The sequence below is a fragment of the Pogonomyrmex barbatus genome, unplaced genomic scaffold (genome assembly GCF_055798465.1).
Source record: "Pogonomyrmex barbatus isolate J1 unplaced genomic scaffold, ASM5579846v1 scaffold7, whole genome shotgun sequence".
Taxonomy (NCBI): domain Eukaryota; kingdom Metazoa; phylum Arthropoda; class Insecta; order Hymenoptera; family Formicidae; genus Pogonomyrmex; species Pogonomyrmex barbatus.
Window position 1 is genome coordinate 6,351,343 of NW_028297171.1, and position 16,157 is coordinate 6,367,499.

General features: G+C 23.6%; 1 protein-coding gene across 2 annotated transcripts; it reads left to right on the forward strand.

Moving 5' to 3' along the window:
- Window positions 1-6,846: 6,846 nt before the first annotated feature.
- Window positions 6,847-15,986, forward strand: LOC105425805 (putative fatty acyl-CoA reductase CG5065). 2 transcript variants are annotated; one of them, XM_011636732.3, is made up of 9 exons: window positions 6,849-7,284; window positions 11,318-11,530; window positions 12,040-12,237; window positions 12,545-12,741; window positions 13,075-13,184; window positions 13,279-13,477; window positions 13,897-14,136; window positions 14,336-14,593; window positions 15,391-15,986. In XM_011636732.3, the coding sequence occupies exons 2-9, from the start codon at window positions 11,324-11,326 to the stop codon at window positions 15,551-15,553; spliced, it is 1,572 nt and encodes a 523-aa protein (XP_011635034.2). In that variant the 5' UTR covers window positions 6,849-7,284; window positions 11,318-11,323; the 3' UTR covers window positions 15,554-15,986. The 2 variants fall into 2 exon arrangements, with proteins under 2 accessions (XP_011635035.2, XP_011635034.2); XM_011636733.3 differs by lacking the exon at window positions 13,897-14,136 and having other exon boundaries at window positions 6,847-7,284.
- The last annotated feature ends 171 nt before the right edge of the window (window positions 15,987-16,157 follow it).

Genomic DNA, 16,157 nt, shown 5'->3' on the forward strand with positions numbered 1-16,157 from the left:
GTGCATCGCTGTAAACTTGCTGCGCGCGACATTTTAAATTTCTTACATTATGGAATACATTTTCTGTAACACTTATAATATTTTACAAAGCGTATTTTTAATATTAATTAAATTAAGAATTGACATTTCTATAAAGAAAAAAGTAAAATTAAATTAAAAAATTTTTATAAAACACAATTTTAAATAAGTTTGTATTTGAGCTTATTATTTTAATAATTATATATATTACATTTTTCATTAAACAAATATTAAATTTTTCTTTTCATAAATTATTACATTTCATACTATATTTTGTAAAATATTTTTTATATATAAAAAATTATAATTAAAAAAGAAATAACAATAAAAAGAACTTTTAATATCTATTTAATTAAAAATATTAAAACAATATAAATAATAATAGTTAAATTTTTGTTAAATGTAATGTTTTTATGATGCTATTATATGTTGATTTAAGAGAGAAATATGTTTATGATCATGTCACGATTGCCATGTTAAAACATCTTCTTTGTCTTAATCTTTGTCTGAAGTTATAACAAGTTATCTGAAATTAGATACTATAGAAGCCGGATACAAAATAACTTGTATTTTTCTACTATAAATGGTTATACGTACGTATAACCAATAGTGCATTGTATATGTTGCAATAGCGCTAATAACATATTAAAAATATACATAATATGAATTTCTTTATTGAATAATGCAGATAGAATATTAAAATTGATCTAAAATGGAATTTCACACATTGTTATTTTTTATGTTATTAAAAAATACTTTTCCATAATTATTTGCAGTTTGTTATTTATGTCAATTAAAACATAAATTGTCATATTAAATGTTAAAAATTGTAGTAATATAATTAAAATTTTTTATGAATAAAATATAAAAAGATTTTTAAGAAATATTATTTAAAATTATCCAAATATATAAAAAGATTTTATTTTTTTAAATTTACAACACATAAAGTAAGTATTTATTTTATAATTTAAATAAATTAACTAAATAATATTACAATTATAAAAGTAAATTATACAGTATAAAAGTACATTTATAGCATAATTAAATAGATTTTTAATTTATTTATCGTTTATTTATCGTTTCTGAGATTAATATATAAGATCAAGAATTAATGTTTTTACTTATTTCTTCAAGTATCTTTTTTTAGTATCTAATATACACAACATAGTTACTTTGAATATTATTAAGTTTATTATTCATCATAACTTTAATAATATTTATGTTCTGAAGCAAGTTTCTTGTATCCTTTTATTTTTGCTTTATTAATCTTTAGTCAAGATTATAAACTTTTCTTAATAAAAATAATATACACTATACTGTCTTAATAATATTGTTTATATATTTACATTTTAATAAATTGCATGGTCAAAAAGCATTATAAAATTTTATGAACAGAATATGATATTGTCTATATGTTTCTTCCTGACAAAAAATATGTATATATAATTAATATGTATAATATAATTTTATATTGTAATATTTATAAGTTATAAGTTATTATTCTCCAATTAATTTAACATATATATATATAATGTGTGTGTGTGCGCGCGCGCTATTGTGTGTGTGTGTGTGTGTGTGTGTGTGTGTGTGTGTGTGTGTGTGTGTGTGTGTGTGTGTGTATATAGAGTTGTTTAACACACATACATACATGTACACAAACGATCTTAAGTCTAATTTTCGAAATTATTATATTATTTTAAAGTAGACTTAAATGTTTAGATTTAAACTATTAGAAAATTAAACTATTGATATTTAAATATGTTAGATCACGTTGTATAAAAAAATCTGCAAGAACTACTACTAAACCTCGAAATATAATGTATCAAATCAAGGAAGAAGAATATTTCTTAAGACTATAAGAAATAACATTGTAAAAATATTTTAACCTTTACTAAACTATATAATGTTAAAATTTTTTCACAAAGAGAAAGATAAACTATTAAAGAAGATAGTATTACATTACAAAAAAAAAACTATAATAAAAACGCACACTTTGCTTATTTAGAAGAGTATTTAAAAGAAAGTATTTATAATATGTAAAATAAATTATATTTGATAAAAAAATATTTCTATTATATTTAGAATAAATTATGCTGAGAAAAATATTAATATTAATATAAATATTAATATTCAATTATGTGATCGAACAACAAAAGAAGATTTGTAAAAACATTTTCTTTAGAATTTAAAAATATTCAGACATAACTTAATTATATATGTATATACTATATTGACGATGACAGTTCATTTGTCTTATGCAATTTATTTGCCCAATGGAAACGTAGGATATGCACTGATCAAATACTAATGGTATTATGTATTTACACAATGGAAATCTGTGACAATACGTACTGACTAAATACTGAGATTATGTACTTGTATTTGTAAAAGAGATATGTATAGGTATTCCATTACAACATAATATAGAAAAGATTTATTCTATTTAATTTATAATAATAGAACAAATTTAAACTTTAAATTTTTGCAATATTTTTCAATACAAAAAAATACAAAAAGATAAAATTTTGTTATTAAATTATAACTTTTTATATTATTGTAAAAAATTATATATATTTATATATTATATATATAATATTAATATGTTGTTTAAACACTTTTCACAATATTATAGATTTTTTATTATGATATATGTAAAACTTATAATTTATAATATTATCTCTTTTTATAATGTTAAATCATTTTATATTTTCCGTGTTATCAATGTTTTAACAAATATGTAAATTTTATGCTGCTAAAAAATACATATAAAGAATGTAAATATTATTTTACATAGCAATTTTAATTTATTGCCATTTTATTGCAATAAACTGCACACTTGATAAAACAAAAAAATTGTCTTTTTTTTTTAAAAGAAAGTATGTCATCGATACTCGCATCTTTCGAAGCTTATTGTTATTGCTTTTTCGTGATGCTGATTTTTTTGTTGCGCTTACTCATGTCATTGCAAAGTTAGCAAATGATAACTTGTATAGGAGGAGATATTAATGCAATTTATTTTTAAAAAGTAAAAAATAAAAAATTAAATAACGCGCGTGAAGTATGCGTTTGTGTCTAGTAACATAAAAACGAGAGTAATTGTATTCTATAATATTAAAAAAATAAAATAAAAGTTATAAATTAAAATGTTAATCCATTTAATTACATTTGTTAATCCATTAAATATGATTTTGAGAAAAATAATTTTATCATTTTTTTATAATAACTTAATTTATAATTTTAAAAAAAAATTTTATTTTATGAAGAATTTTTGCATTTATCTATTTAATAAAAAGTAAAGAATCTCATTTTGTGATAATATTTTATTTTTCTAAAGTTAATTCTAATAATTTCTTTCTCTTATTTCGTCTCTTTAATTTTTCATTGTATATAACTATGAATATAAACTTTATAATTTTTCACGTTTAATACACTTTTACTATGCATTATAATAAAGAATTATTAATAAATTGCATCTTACGATGGCAAACTGGTTCGTTCAGACATTTTTGGTCCATTAATCTGTATGAAAGTTTTTTGTATCTTCTCGACACCGAAAATAACAGATATGTAATAATGTTTCATCAAGATTCGACAACATATGATGCAAGCAACGTGAATTCCTGATTATGTGCTACAAGGAGCTGTTATATATAGAGACCAGTTTTATTTCAAATAGGTATACAAATATTGCCGAGCAGTCAAGGCCATGGTTAAGCGAGACTGATGTAGTATATAATGTGAGAAGAAGAAAACATTCCGCACATTCATTATTCCAAATAGTTACATAGCTGTCTGCTATAAATACGTACTACATAGCACAAAAGAATTATGTATAATATTTTGTATATTATTGTGTATTATTGTATGTAATATTTTTATTATTATTCTTATAGATTGCCCAATTTTTATTTATAGATTGTATAACTATTACTATTTTACAGATTACAGTACAACATGCTTCGTTACCTCGTGAAGAGTTAAAAAATATCTATTTATTTTGTAAAGAGTTAAATTTTTAATTTAATGTCAAAGATTTCTTTAAAGATTTTTTTAATCGCAGATTAGCTCTTGAACATTTTATAGTTTTCCATTAATGTTTGCAATAATGTATAACCAGATCCAATGCGAATTGAAATCACTCAACTTAAATCACTATTTCAACATTTCTGTTCCCGCGATGTATGCGTACAACAAATGAGAAACAGACCAGAAAAGCGAAAGCGTTTCTTTGTGTCTACTGCTTACTTCATTCGTACTCATTTGGAATCATCGTATATGCTTTTTGAATTATATAGGAATCGACAATACGGATCCGCGGTTAGCCAGCGGTGACTGCCGGTTAATTCGCATGCAAATAAATTTTCTTTCCACACACGATGCAATCTCAAGTCACAATTAAATTGAAGTTTCTTTCCTAATTTAACACACATTTTTTTCTCATCTATTCCGTCGTCACAGAATCTTTTTGCGCAATACTATTTCTGCAAAATTGGAGACTCGACATCCTGGATATGATTAGATAACATTGTGAAAGGTGACTAGACAAACGCTCATATCAGACAGCAACTTGATCTCAGTGTTTCCTAATGCAACATTATTTTAAAAACGATGAGATTTGTACTTCGTACAAATATTCTTAATATTTCTATATATAAACGGATGATATATAAATTTGTTAAGCCTGTTCTAAATTATGAAAAGAAAAAAAGGAGTAATAAATATTTGAAATATAAAACATGTACGACTTCCACTTCTTTAAAAAGATTGTAGCCATCTATTATGATTTAAATCTTTTATATCATTAAAATGCACATAAAAAAATTTAATGATGGATAATCCATAAACCCAACGGCTAATTATATATAATAAACCCATAAAAATAAATAATATATATATTTTATGATCTCACTTTGTTCCTTCTTTCTTATACGGCATTGTTTATTTACAATGTTTCTGATTAAATTACTTATTAGAAAAATAATTAAAAATAATTAAAAAATAAAAAAATTTATTAATATTCCTGTAAGTGCTGTTATTAGAATTTCTTGTATCTAAAAAAAATTAATAGCTAAATTATATGTAATTAATGTTTTCCATTTTATAATTTTTTTAAGTTACCTAATGTTGACTATTAATTAATTATTTAAAAAAAATTAATTTAACTATTTTTAAAAAAACAAAATATTTTTTTATTTCTATTGGTATATTACTAAAAATTCGGATCAAGAGAATTTAATTTTCGCAGAGTTGATGCACAAAGCAGTGCATCGCCATTTTCAGGTCGATAACCTGATGTAGGTGGCTTTCACATTCATCTAATATTGCTCATGATCCGTCTCATTACTCTTATGCATTTTATTTAATAATGCGTGTTTAAACGGACGGCTTAATCATTAAGTAATTCCGACAGCGTAAATAGTGATTGCAGTAAATGTGATGCGCAACATAATAAACATCATCATGTCATAGAGTCATTTCTTACGTAGACTTGTCTATCACGTATTTTATGGATCGTTATGTTACGGTAATAACTCTCACAAAAAAACATAAATATAGGACATGCGAAATCTTATATAAAACATTAGTAACTAATTTTTTATTCCATTTTTCAAATTAATTATTTAAAAATTATATATGTAAAAGTTAAAGCAAAATTAAACTGAATAAGTGTAAGTAATTTTCACTAATTTTAAAATTAATAATAAAACATTATACACTATATAAGAAAATAAGTATAACAAAAATAAAATAGTAATCTTACATTATCGATAAACAATTTTTTATAATAATTTTTTGTGCAGTAAATAGATAAATTCTGAGTAATATTATTAATTATAATTTAAATTCAATAATTAAAATATAATTGTTCTGTAATTTTATGTTATATAGCGAGAAAAATTATATATTTTAAAAAGTTTTCTATTTATATTCTTATCAATTAAACAGATAAAAAAAATTATAAAGGTTAATGACAAATAATCATACAATTATTTTCTTTTATTTCGTAGATTTTTTCTTGTTTTATATAACAAGAAAAATTAAATAATGTTTTAAATGTTTTATAACAAGAAAAATAAAAATTTTATAACAATTTATATTTTTTGAAAATTGTAATTGCCATATAAATAAAGTGTAGTGTTTAATAAAATTTTATGTAAACAAATTTTCGGTTTTTAATTAGAACTGCTATCATTTATAGATATTTTATCTTGGTATACTTATTTTTTTAATTTTGAATAATTTTCCTAAATAATTTTCATAAATAACATTATGATATATTTGTTTTAATGAAATTTTTAATAAAATGTATATTTAATTTTTCTTGAGTTAAAAATAAAGTAAGATGTAATAAAAATAAATGATTACTATTTCTTAAAGATTTAAAATAGCAAAAAAAAAACAATATACTTCTTTTGTTTCGTTAACATATTATTTAACATACTCTTGCAATTCTCTTGAATGCATTTAAACTCTTAATTTAAACTCTGTGTATACAAGAAATTATTAAGTAACATTTTTCCTTTTTAACATTTCATATTTCGTATATTCGATTTTTATCAAGTTACAATTAAGTTACTTATAATTAAGTTTCTATTACTTCTGGATAATCTCGTGTGCATCTAAGAACGGTGAAGGTCTGTGAACTCTTTATAGGAGCGAGAGAGTGAGAGTGGAAGAAAACCAACACCGGTTACTCTCCCGACAAGAGAGTCTCTTACCAAACGTAACAACTTTCCGCCAATAAATGTTAAATCGTTTTGGCGTCAATTATAACAAGATTATAGATTACACAAAGAGATTTCTATTTTTTTTTTTTATTCTAGCAAACATATAATTACGTCGACTATAATAGGCATTAATATCTAATGGTTCACATTCGATACGGCAATGTTGTTCTAGTAAAAAGGGTATTTACAGATGACGTAAAATTTTTTTGTTTCACAAGATAAGAAACTCTTAGAAGATTACTTACAATATATATTTCCTAGTTCGTTTTAAATAATCAAGGGAACATTAACGTAAAGGGAAAAAAAGTTCAGAATGTGTCTCGATGCAGTTACAGTTAGGTGCAGGTGGGGAGAGAAACAGAAAGAGAGAGATCGGTAGGTCGTTCTACAACAGTACAACTTTCAACACAAGTTACGAAGGAGCTCAGTAAGTTCGCGATCACCGTGTACACGCGATCCATGTAAAATAGTACAAATACGTAGATTCAAGTACCGCAGACGATTGAAGAAATAAATCGATCGTGTAAAATATTAACAGGTATTTGTTATTTTATATTATCATTTTTTGTAATCTATTTTTTGTAATCTGAAGCGTTATTTTAAAACAAAACTCGAATTACCGATTTCCTGATTTTTCGTCAATATTAATATAAAAGTTCGAATTTTAATTATTCAATAATATAATTATTCAATTATTCAATTTTAATTAAAAAATAGAATTTTTTAATAAATGAATAATCTTAAATTTCTTAATTGAAAAATTAATATGTCTCTTAATATAGTTGACTGGATTTAATTTCTGTTATCGTCTCTATATGTAAATATTAGAATTTTCTATTTTTTCATATTTGCTTTAGATAACAATTCGCATTACATTTCTCTAATATTTATTCCAATGTCAAAATTTCGTAAATAATTATGAATACGATAATTAAGTATAATGATTACTTATGTTATAATAGATATAAATATAAAACTTTAGAAACAGAAAAAACATTAAATTTTAAAATAACTAATAATTAAAAAAATGATGTTTAATATAGAAATATTTTTTTTACACAATCTAATATGTGCATTGCACATATTAGATTACATTGTATTATGATGTATTTTTTAAATTTTTATTATTATTTTATTATTTTAAGTTTTTAGATTTAAATAAAAATTTAAAAAAAAATTTTTTTAATAAAAATTTAAATAATTTGTTTCTGTGATTTTTTTTGTCTCCTTTTTTTTCCCTTCTATTTTCTTTTAGATTATATTAATTTCACAAAAATGTATACACTGATGTACTTTGATCCTATTGATATTTCTCTTTCCAAGAATGCAACTTTATGTATCATCTCAATTTACTACATATGTTTATAGCAGATTGGTTACATTAAATTAATACAATATTCTAATGTAATCTATAGTTATGACGCAACGATTAGCTGCAATTTTGCACGTCTTGACAATTACGTATAAATGTTTTGTATTGCATAGAAGTACATTTTCTTTATCGGATAAAAGGATAAAATCTAGAAAAACCGCTTTACCGTATTTGTTTTGATTGCCATGTTATATAACAAAATGAAATGGCCAAAGAAATCTTGTAATTTACAGATTAATCACGAACAAAAGCAAAGGAGTAATAACGATTTAGATGTTTAAAATATGATACCACGCTTTACTTATTTTGTTTTCTCTTTAATTAAATTTATGAATTCTTTTGTAATATCAAACAATATTTCGTAATATAAATTAAAATAGTAATTTGTTAACAAAACTAAAATAATTTAATAAGTTTTTTTCTTCAAATAGATAAAATAAGTATGTAAAGTATTGGAAAATAAAGTTAAACTACATGCAAATAAAAAATTCACAATTTTTTTCTTTTTATTAAATATATCGCTCTAAAAATAAAAAAAATGTGTACATTTAAAACTTGAGTGAAATTATTCCTAAAATTACTATTATCTTTAAAATAAATTCATTGATGCTATTGAAATTTTTAATCACCGGATATAATACAAAATATACGTATGTGTAACATTATTTATTATACAAAAATTGTTTTATTAAAATAAATTAATTCTCGTAAATTATTTTTCGGAAAAGAGAAATTGTTATCTGTATTTTTAATAATAAAAATAATAATAATCTAGGTAATGTAATGTAATACAATATAATACATGTATAATACAAAACAAGCTTTGTTATGTTTTATTTACTATCATCGTATGTTATAACGTATAACATGCTAATTTGCATAAACAAGAAATTATTCAGGATATATATATATAAGATGAATCATTCATCTGCAATGTAAATCGAATTGTACATAATTTTGTTAATTTATTTAAATTTATTCTATTTAAAAAACAAATCTATAAAGGCAGTAATATTAATATAAAGGCACATAGTTCACAATACTATGACGCTATTATTCACATTGAACTTAATTTCTTAACTTTAGTTAACTTAAGTAACTTAACTTAACTTTATAATGTTAAGATAATTCGTTATATAAACTGAAGATGATACTAATTTACATAATTAGATTCTTTCTAAACTAAGAAAAAATAATTAAAAATTTAATTTTAAAATATATTTTAATAATAAAAATGAAAGAACATAATGAAAGAAATATCTTAAATTAGACTTTTTTAAATTTGATTTTAATATTTTTTTTTTCTTTTTTAATTCTGCACTTATGTTCTCTTAACTTTAAAGAGAAAAAAAATTAATAATTTCAAAATTGAAATGGTTTTTATGTCATCATTGATCATGAACCTGTCATTCTTGATTATGAAAACTCTGACGGTCATATTCGCAACCTTCTGCTTTGAAGCAAAAAAGAATGTTAAAGAGAGAACGGTTGTTTTGAAAGAAGTGATGCGGTTACGACTTGTAAAAGAGCATATAACGACTTCATTTCATCGATGCCCTGTCATTCGAGCCAATTTAGTTCATGCGAAAGAGAACGTGAAAGTGCAAAAGGTAATGAGCATGCATGAAAATGCAACGCACGATGAATTCGATACTTCTGTATGATAAACTCTATCAAGCACAAAATTAGCAAATCATAATTCTGCAATTTCTGAATAAGCTATTTTGATCAATACAGATGTGTCAGCAAATTTTTTCCTATTATTCCTTACTAAAAATTTTGAAATCATATAATGCAATATAAGCTAAATAACTCTTTCATTGTCACGATTACGAAATATCAGTTTTTTTCTTAAAAAATTTATTTCAAACTTGAAATCTCCAAACTTTTGTACAAATTTTTTTTAAATAAAATAGAAAGAAAAATAGAAGATGTTTTACTGTATAAAATATATCTCTTTGTTTTAACAAAAATTTTATTTAAAACTGTGTTTTAAGTATAATTACTAGTAAAAAATAAAATGTGAGATATATATATTATATATATATAATTTTATATATATATATATATATAATATATTCATTATATATATATATATATATATAATTATATTCATTATATATATATAATTTTATAGCAAAAGTAAATAATACTATTTTTAATCAAGTTAATATTACGTTAGATAAAACGAAAATAATTATTTTACATTTATTTCAATCTGTATAAATATATAATTATTATTACATTACTAATTACTATTTAGTAATTAATATTTTGCATAATTAATTCATTGATTGTTATTTGTTAAATTTATTTTATATTACAAAATTTGTTTATATTTTATCAGATTAATTGTTTCAGAAATTTTTAATTTATTTATTGACTCCGAAAAGATTTACTGCATAGGATATAAATAAATTCATCAGACTACAATTTCTCACGTCTTACATTTAATATTAGCTTTAAATCTTCACTAAAAATAGATATAAGATATGATTGCAAAGAATTATTTATCATATATTATATTGGCAATATAATTGCATAAAATGCAAATATATTTAATGAAATAGCTTTTAATTTCTTCAGAATATTTGATTTTCTGATTCGTTTGATATTAAAATCTTTTTACTTTCTCGATAGAAATAACTGTCACATAAACTCACGAATTTATTTATCGAGAAATGCTCATTATTCGAAATACAAACTGGACTGTAAAGCTACAATTATTTAAGTGCAATTGATCGGCCTTTCACCGATTTTCTCTTCTTGCGGGTTTTATTTGCTCAGTGATGCAAAGTTGCAGCGACTTTTGTAGGAAGATTGTGCACTGTGGTAAAATAATAGACAGCCAAGTCAATTTACGAGATTTATGGCCTACTGTACAGTAGATGAGAGAAGGAGAGAGATAATTATAGTAAATTCTAAAAGACATGTGCAATAATGTGCAGCGTTTCACTTAGTTACGACGATCGCAATACAAGTAATTTTGAAGATTATATTTGTGTAATTGCCCTTTCTCTCTCTCTCTCTTTCTCTCTCTCTCTCTCTCTCTCTCTCTCTCTTTCTCTCTCCTCCCCTTCTCTTTTTCTTTTTCTTTTTACGTATTTATCCATCTAGCTATTTTTTTCATTCTCTCTATTTCTTTCTGTCTTGATTATTAATCTCGTAACATGTTAAAATTCTTGTAATATTGTTCCAGCTTGCGATGGAGAAACCCGAACAGAAATCTGAAATTCAAACTTTTTACAAAGATAAGGTCATCTTCATTACCGGTGCTTCCGGCTTTATGGGCAAAGTTCTTATTGAAAAATTATTGTATGCGTGTTCCGATCTCAACAAAATCTACATTCTTATTCGACCCAAAAAAGCCCGCAGTGTCGAAACTCGGGTCGAAGAGATGTTCAAGTTGCCTGTAAGAAATACGAATTATACTATCATCTTCTTTATTCTAAGCAATGTTATGTAAGATAATGTTGTCTTGAATTCTTGCAAAACTATTACAATGCTTGCATGCTTAAGTAGTAGAATTAATTTTCATGTTGTTATTGATTATGTCATTCATTATTAATTAACGCTAATGCACAAAAATAATATTTGAGTAACATATTGCTTAATAGAAAGCTATATAAAAAATTATTTATAAGCATATAATTTAATAAAATCATATATATTTTAGATAGAAATTAAAGATTTAACTATATCTTTTTTAATTTTAATAGAATTTTTTATTAAAGATTATTGTTGCATTTTTAAGTTGTATAATATGATACGATAGACTTAGAAAGTAAAAATTTAATTTTGGATAAATGTAAAATTCGTCAAATTATATAATTTGAAATAAAAAATAGTATTTACATATATTTACATATATAATATGCAAATATTTGATATTATTAATAACAAATAATTGATATTTTATAGCTGTTTCAAAGAATACGGAATGAGAAACCGCAGCTTTTTAAGAAAGTCATACCGTTGAATGGTGACATATTATCACCCAATTTAGGACTTTTTGATGAGCAACGTGAACTTCTGGCAAACGAAGTAAACATAGTATTTCATAGCGCCGCGACGCTTCGACTAGAGGCAAAATTGAAAGATGCTGTTGACATGAATCTAGTAAGATAATTAATTGTCGTGAAAAAATTTCTATTAATCACAAATTTTTTATTTATGTGTTTTATATATCATTGATTGTATTAATATGTCAATATATTACGGCTCTCTATTATTGTACAATTATCTTTAAATTCCATGTTTATATACTCTACGTGATGAAAATATCGACAAAATAATAATGCTAAGATAAGTTTTTAAATCAAGTAACGTAAAAATAGAGTTTAAAATTAAAATATGTCTTGTTCTGCTTAATTCTATGCATACTTTATGATAATGTGAAATACATGAGGTTCGAATAATTTTCAAGACAGGTACAAAAAGAGTATTGGACTTGGCAAAACAAATGAAGCACCTCAAGGCTTTTGTGCATTTAAGCACAGCCTTCTGTCACGTCGACCAAGAGGAACTCGGTGAGCGTACCTATGACTCGCCCAATGATCTTCAAGATATCATGAGACTTGTTCAGTGGTTAGACGAAGATGCTATCGATCTTATTACACCAAAGTAATTAAACTTGCGACGTTATTAATGATATCCGGCGTAAGCGCCGGAGCAAGCAGGTGCAGCCTGCTAATATTAATTATAAAATTGTTTATATTAATTATATTAATTATATTAATTATATAATTGTTTAAAGACTATATTTTATTTAATTCTTAACAATAGTTATAAATGTATGTACATATGCATGTGCGTGTGTGTGTGTGTACAGATCTGTAGATTAACTTCAATTTTAATAATGTTAAGCAGCTAAAAAAGATTAAATTATTTTATATAGTTGTATATAGTTATACAAAAGAAATACATAAAAAAATATATTTCTTTTCTCATTCATAGATTACTGCATCCCCATCCAAATACTTACACATATTCGAAACGTTTGGCTGAAACGCTGGTGGCCAACGAGTTTCCCAAACTACCTTGTGTCATCGCCAGACCATCGATCGGTAATTAAGAGACATTTTAATAATTATGAGAAATTATAAAAAATAATGTGCTGATAATTTAAAAATTTTTAAATTAATTTATCTCTTTACGTAGTAACACCTTCTATCAAAGAACCTATGCCAGGATGGGTTGACAACTTAAACGGACCTACAGGATTGCTCGTCGGAGCAGGCAAAGGTGTCATCAGATCGATGCATTGCAACAGCGATTATCACGCTGAAGTTATTCCAGTCGATATTGCGATTAACAATCTAATTGTGATTGCGTTCAGAATTGCTACCAACCGGGAAAAGTGAGTACCTTTATTCTGCCTTATTATCTCAATAATAAAATATGATACAAAATTACGTGAAATTAAATGAATTTAATGTATTTTGTACAATTTAGATTACTTCTTTACTATTATATAATTTATTATGTAATTATAAGATTTGTTAAAAGATATTTAAATAGAAGGAAAAAACTTTATTTTAAAAAAAATTTTTTCTCATACTTATTTAATTAAAAAATATTAACTTATATATCATAAATTGTTTAATATTACATAATAAAAACTTAAAAATTTTCGACACATTTTCTGAAGGTAGACTTTATTTTACACTCGCATCTTTATTATATTTAAATGTATCGAAAATATTTTACGATTAATTTCTCTCTGTTCTTCTATTATATCTATTATTCATTTGTTTTTCTCTTATATCTATTACTTAGAACGAAAAGTATACCTGTATTTAATGTAACACAAGGAAAGACACATCCGATAACATGGAGAGAAATAGTAGATAAGGGCAGAGTTTGCATTTATGAATATCCTTTCGAGGGACAAGTTTGGTTTCCGGACGGGGACATACGTAGCAATAAATTTGTACATAATATATTTGTCTTTTTCTTTCACATTATTCCTGCATATTTCATTGACTTTTTGATGTTGCTATTTCGACAGAAAAGATTGTAAGTTCTACATCTTTTTATATTTTTTTTAGTGTTTTTCAGAAATTATATTTTAACATTTAATAAGTATAATTAAACCTATTAATATATTTATTGAATTTTTAAACATATTTTAAATATTATATAATACATATTAATGTTGTAATTATATAAATCTTTTCTCTAAGCTATTTTTATCTTCTCTGTTTTTTATTAACAGTATGGTCAGAATTCAAAAACGAATTTCCGTTGGACTTGAAGTGTTACAATATTTTACTACAAGAGAATGGATATTTCACAATGCTAGATTACTTAAAATGAACAAGGAACAATTGCCAATGGATAAAAAGCTATTTCCAACAATGGTTTATAATGTCAATATAGACGAATACCTTAAATACGTCATCCTCGGTTCGCGGCAATATTGTATGAAAGAGGATCTATCTACTTTGCCAAAAGCCCGTCGACATCAAAAAATGTGAGTATTTTCTAAATTGCAATATTTTCATCAAAGAGTAAAAATTCTATAAAATTTGCTCAGTCAATTTCAAAAAATATTCCGAAGATTAATAATAAGATATAATAATAAGAAGATATAATAATATTTTAATTTTTTGATAAAAGAACAAATAAACATATAATTTGTTCCTTTATATTTATAAAAAATTCTAGTATTTTTCTTCTTCCTATTCTCAGAAAATGACAACTGTGTATTTTTAAGAGAAACTGGATACTTTCTATTATAGGAAGATAATTATTCACATAACGAAAGAGATAACTAATAAGAGAAATTTATTGTTGTTTAAACATATCTCTTATTCAAATGTATACATTTTCTTTTAAATGCTATTTGATAAGCATTTCCATCCGACATTCTACTTGCATTTTACAAATTAACGTATTATATGTATGTGTAACAATTTAGATTTCAATCTTAGTTTTTTGAAAGAATATTACTTTTAAACTTTTAAATTAAAATAAAATATATATAAGCTAAATTAAATTGTATTAATTTATATATATATATATATATATATATATATTAATATTAATATTAATATTGATTAATATTATATTAATATTGAATCATATTACTAATAAAATTTATATAAAATGATTAATATTAAATTAATAAAAATAAATATTATACCAGAAATTTTACATTTACAAAATGTAACTAATTCCATTTTAATATTAATTGTTTTATTTTTAACAATTATTGAGTTTGTCGATATTAATATTACGAAACTCATCATATTTCATAATTTGTTTCAGAATGTACATTATCCATATTACAACCGTATATTTATTTTATTTTGGCGTGTTATATTTTATATACAACAACTTTGGAATAATAAGACTTTGCCTGGAATGTGTCACCGAAGTAATAAAATCTTTACCGCTCATAGGCACAGTAATTCAAATACTACGTCTCTAAGAACGTTTATAGACATTCTGTGTTTATTGCTTTATATGCAATGAGCAGACAAGGAACGGTAATTTCTTTGTTGACAATTTATTACATCTTTTACTTGACTTGCTTGTAATCTCTGTTATAAATTATGAGGTGGAAGGCAATTTCAATGTACCATTGATATAGAAATACTTATTTGGTCGACTATTGATATTAATTATAACTTCGATATAGATATATGTACTAGGATATTTGCAAAAAACTGGCTATCTATATCAGTTTTTAATTTTCAATCAAAATATAAATTTTTAGAGAAACTTCAATGAAAGAATGTTTGAGATAATTATACATTGTATAAGTTTTCTCGCGATACATAAATGTGATAAATATATCGCCGCACTATCCGATACACATGTACAAGCATATTTAATGGAATAAAGGTTTATGTGCACATAGAGATGTATTGTTCAAGACTAAAAGATTTATTATGCTTTAATACCAATATCCATTGTTATAATAAAGAAACTCTCTAAAGCCAACAGAATGATTTATCAATCTTTTTTATCTGCAAATAAAAATATACATTTTTTTTTCACGAACGCTCTACTTTCAAAAAAGCTTCAATTTT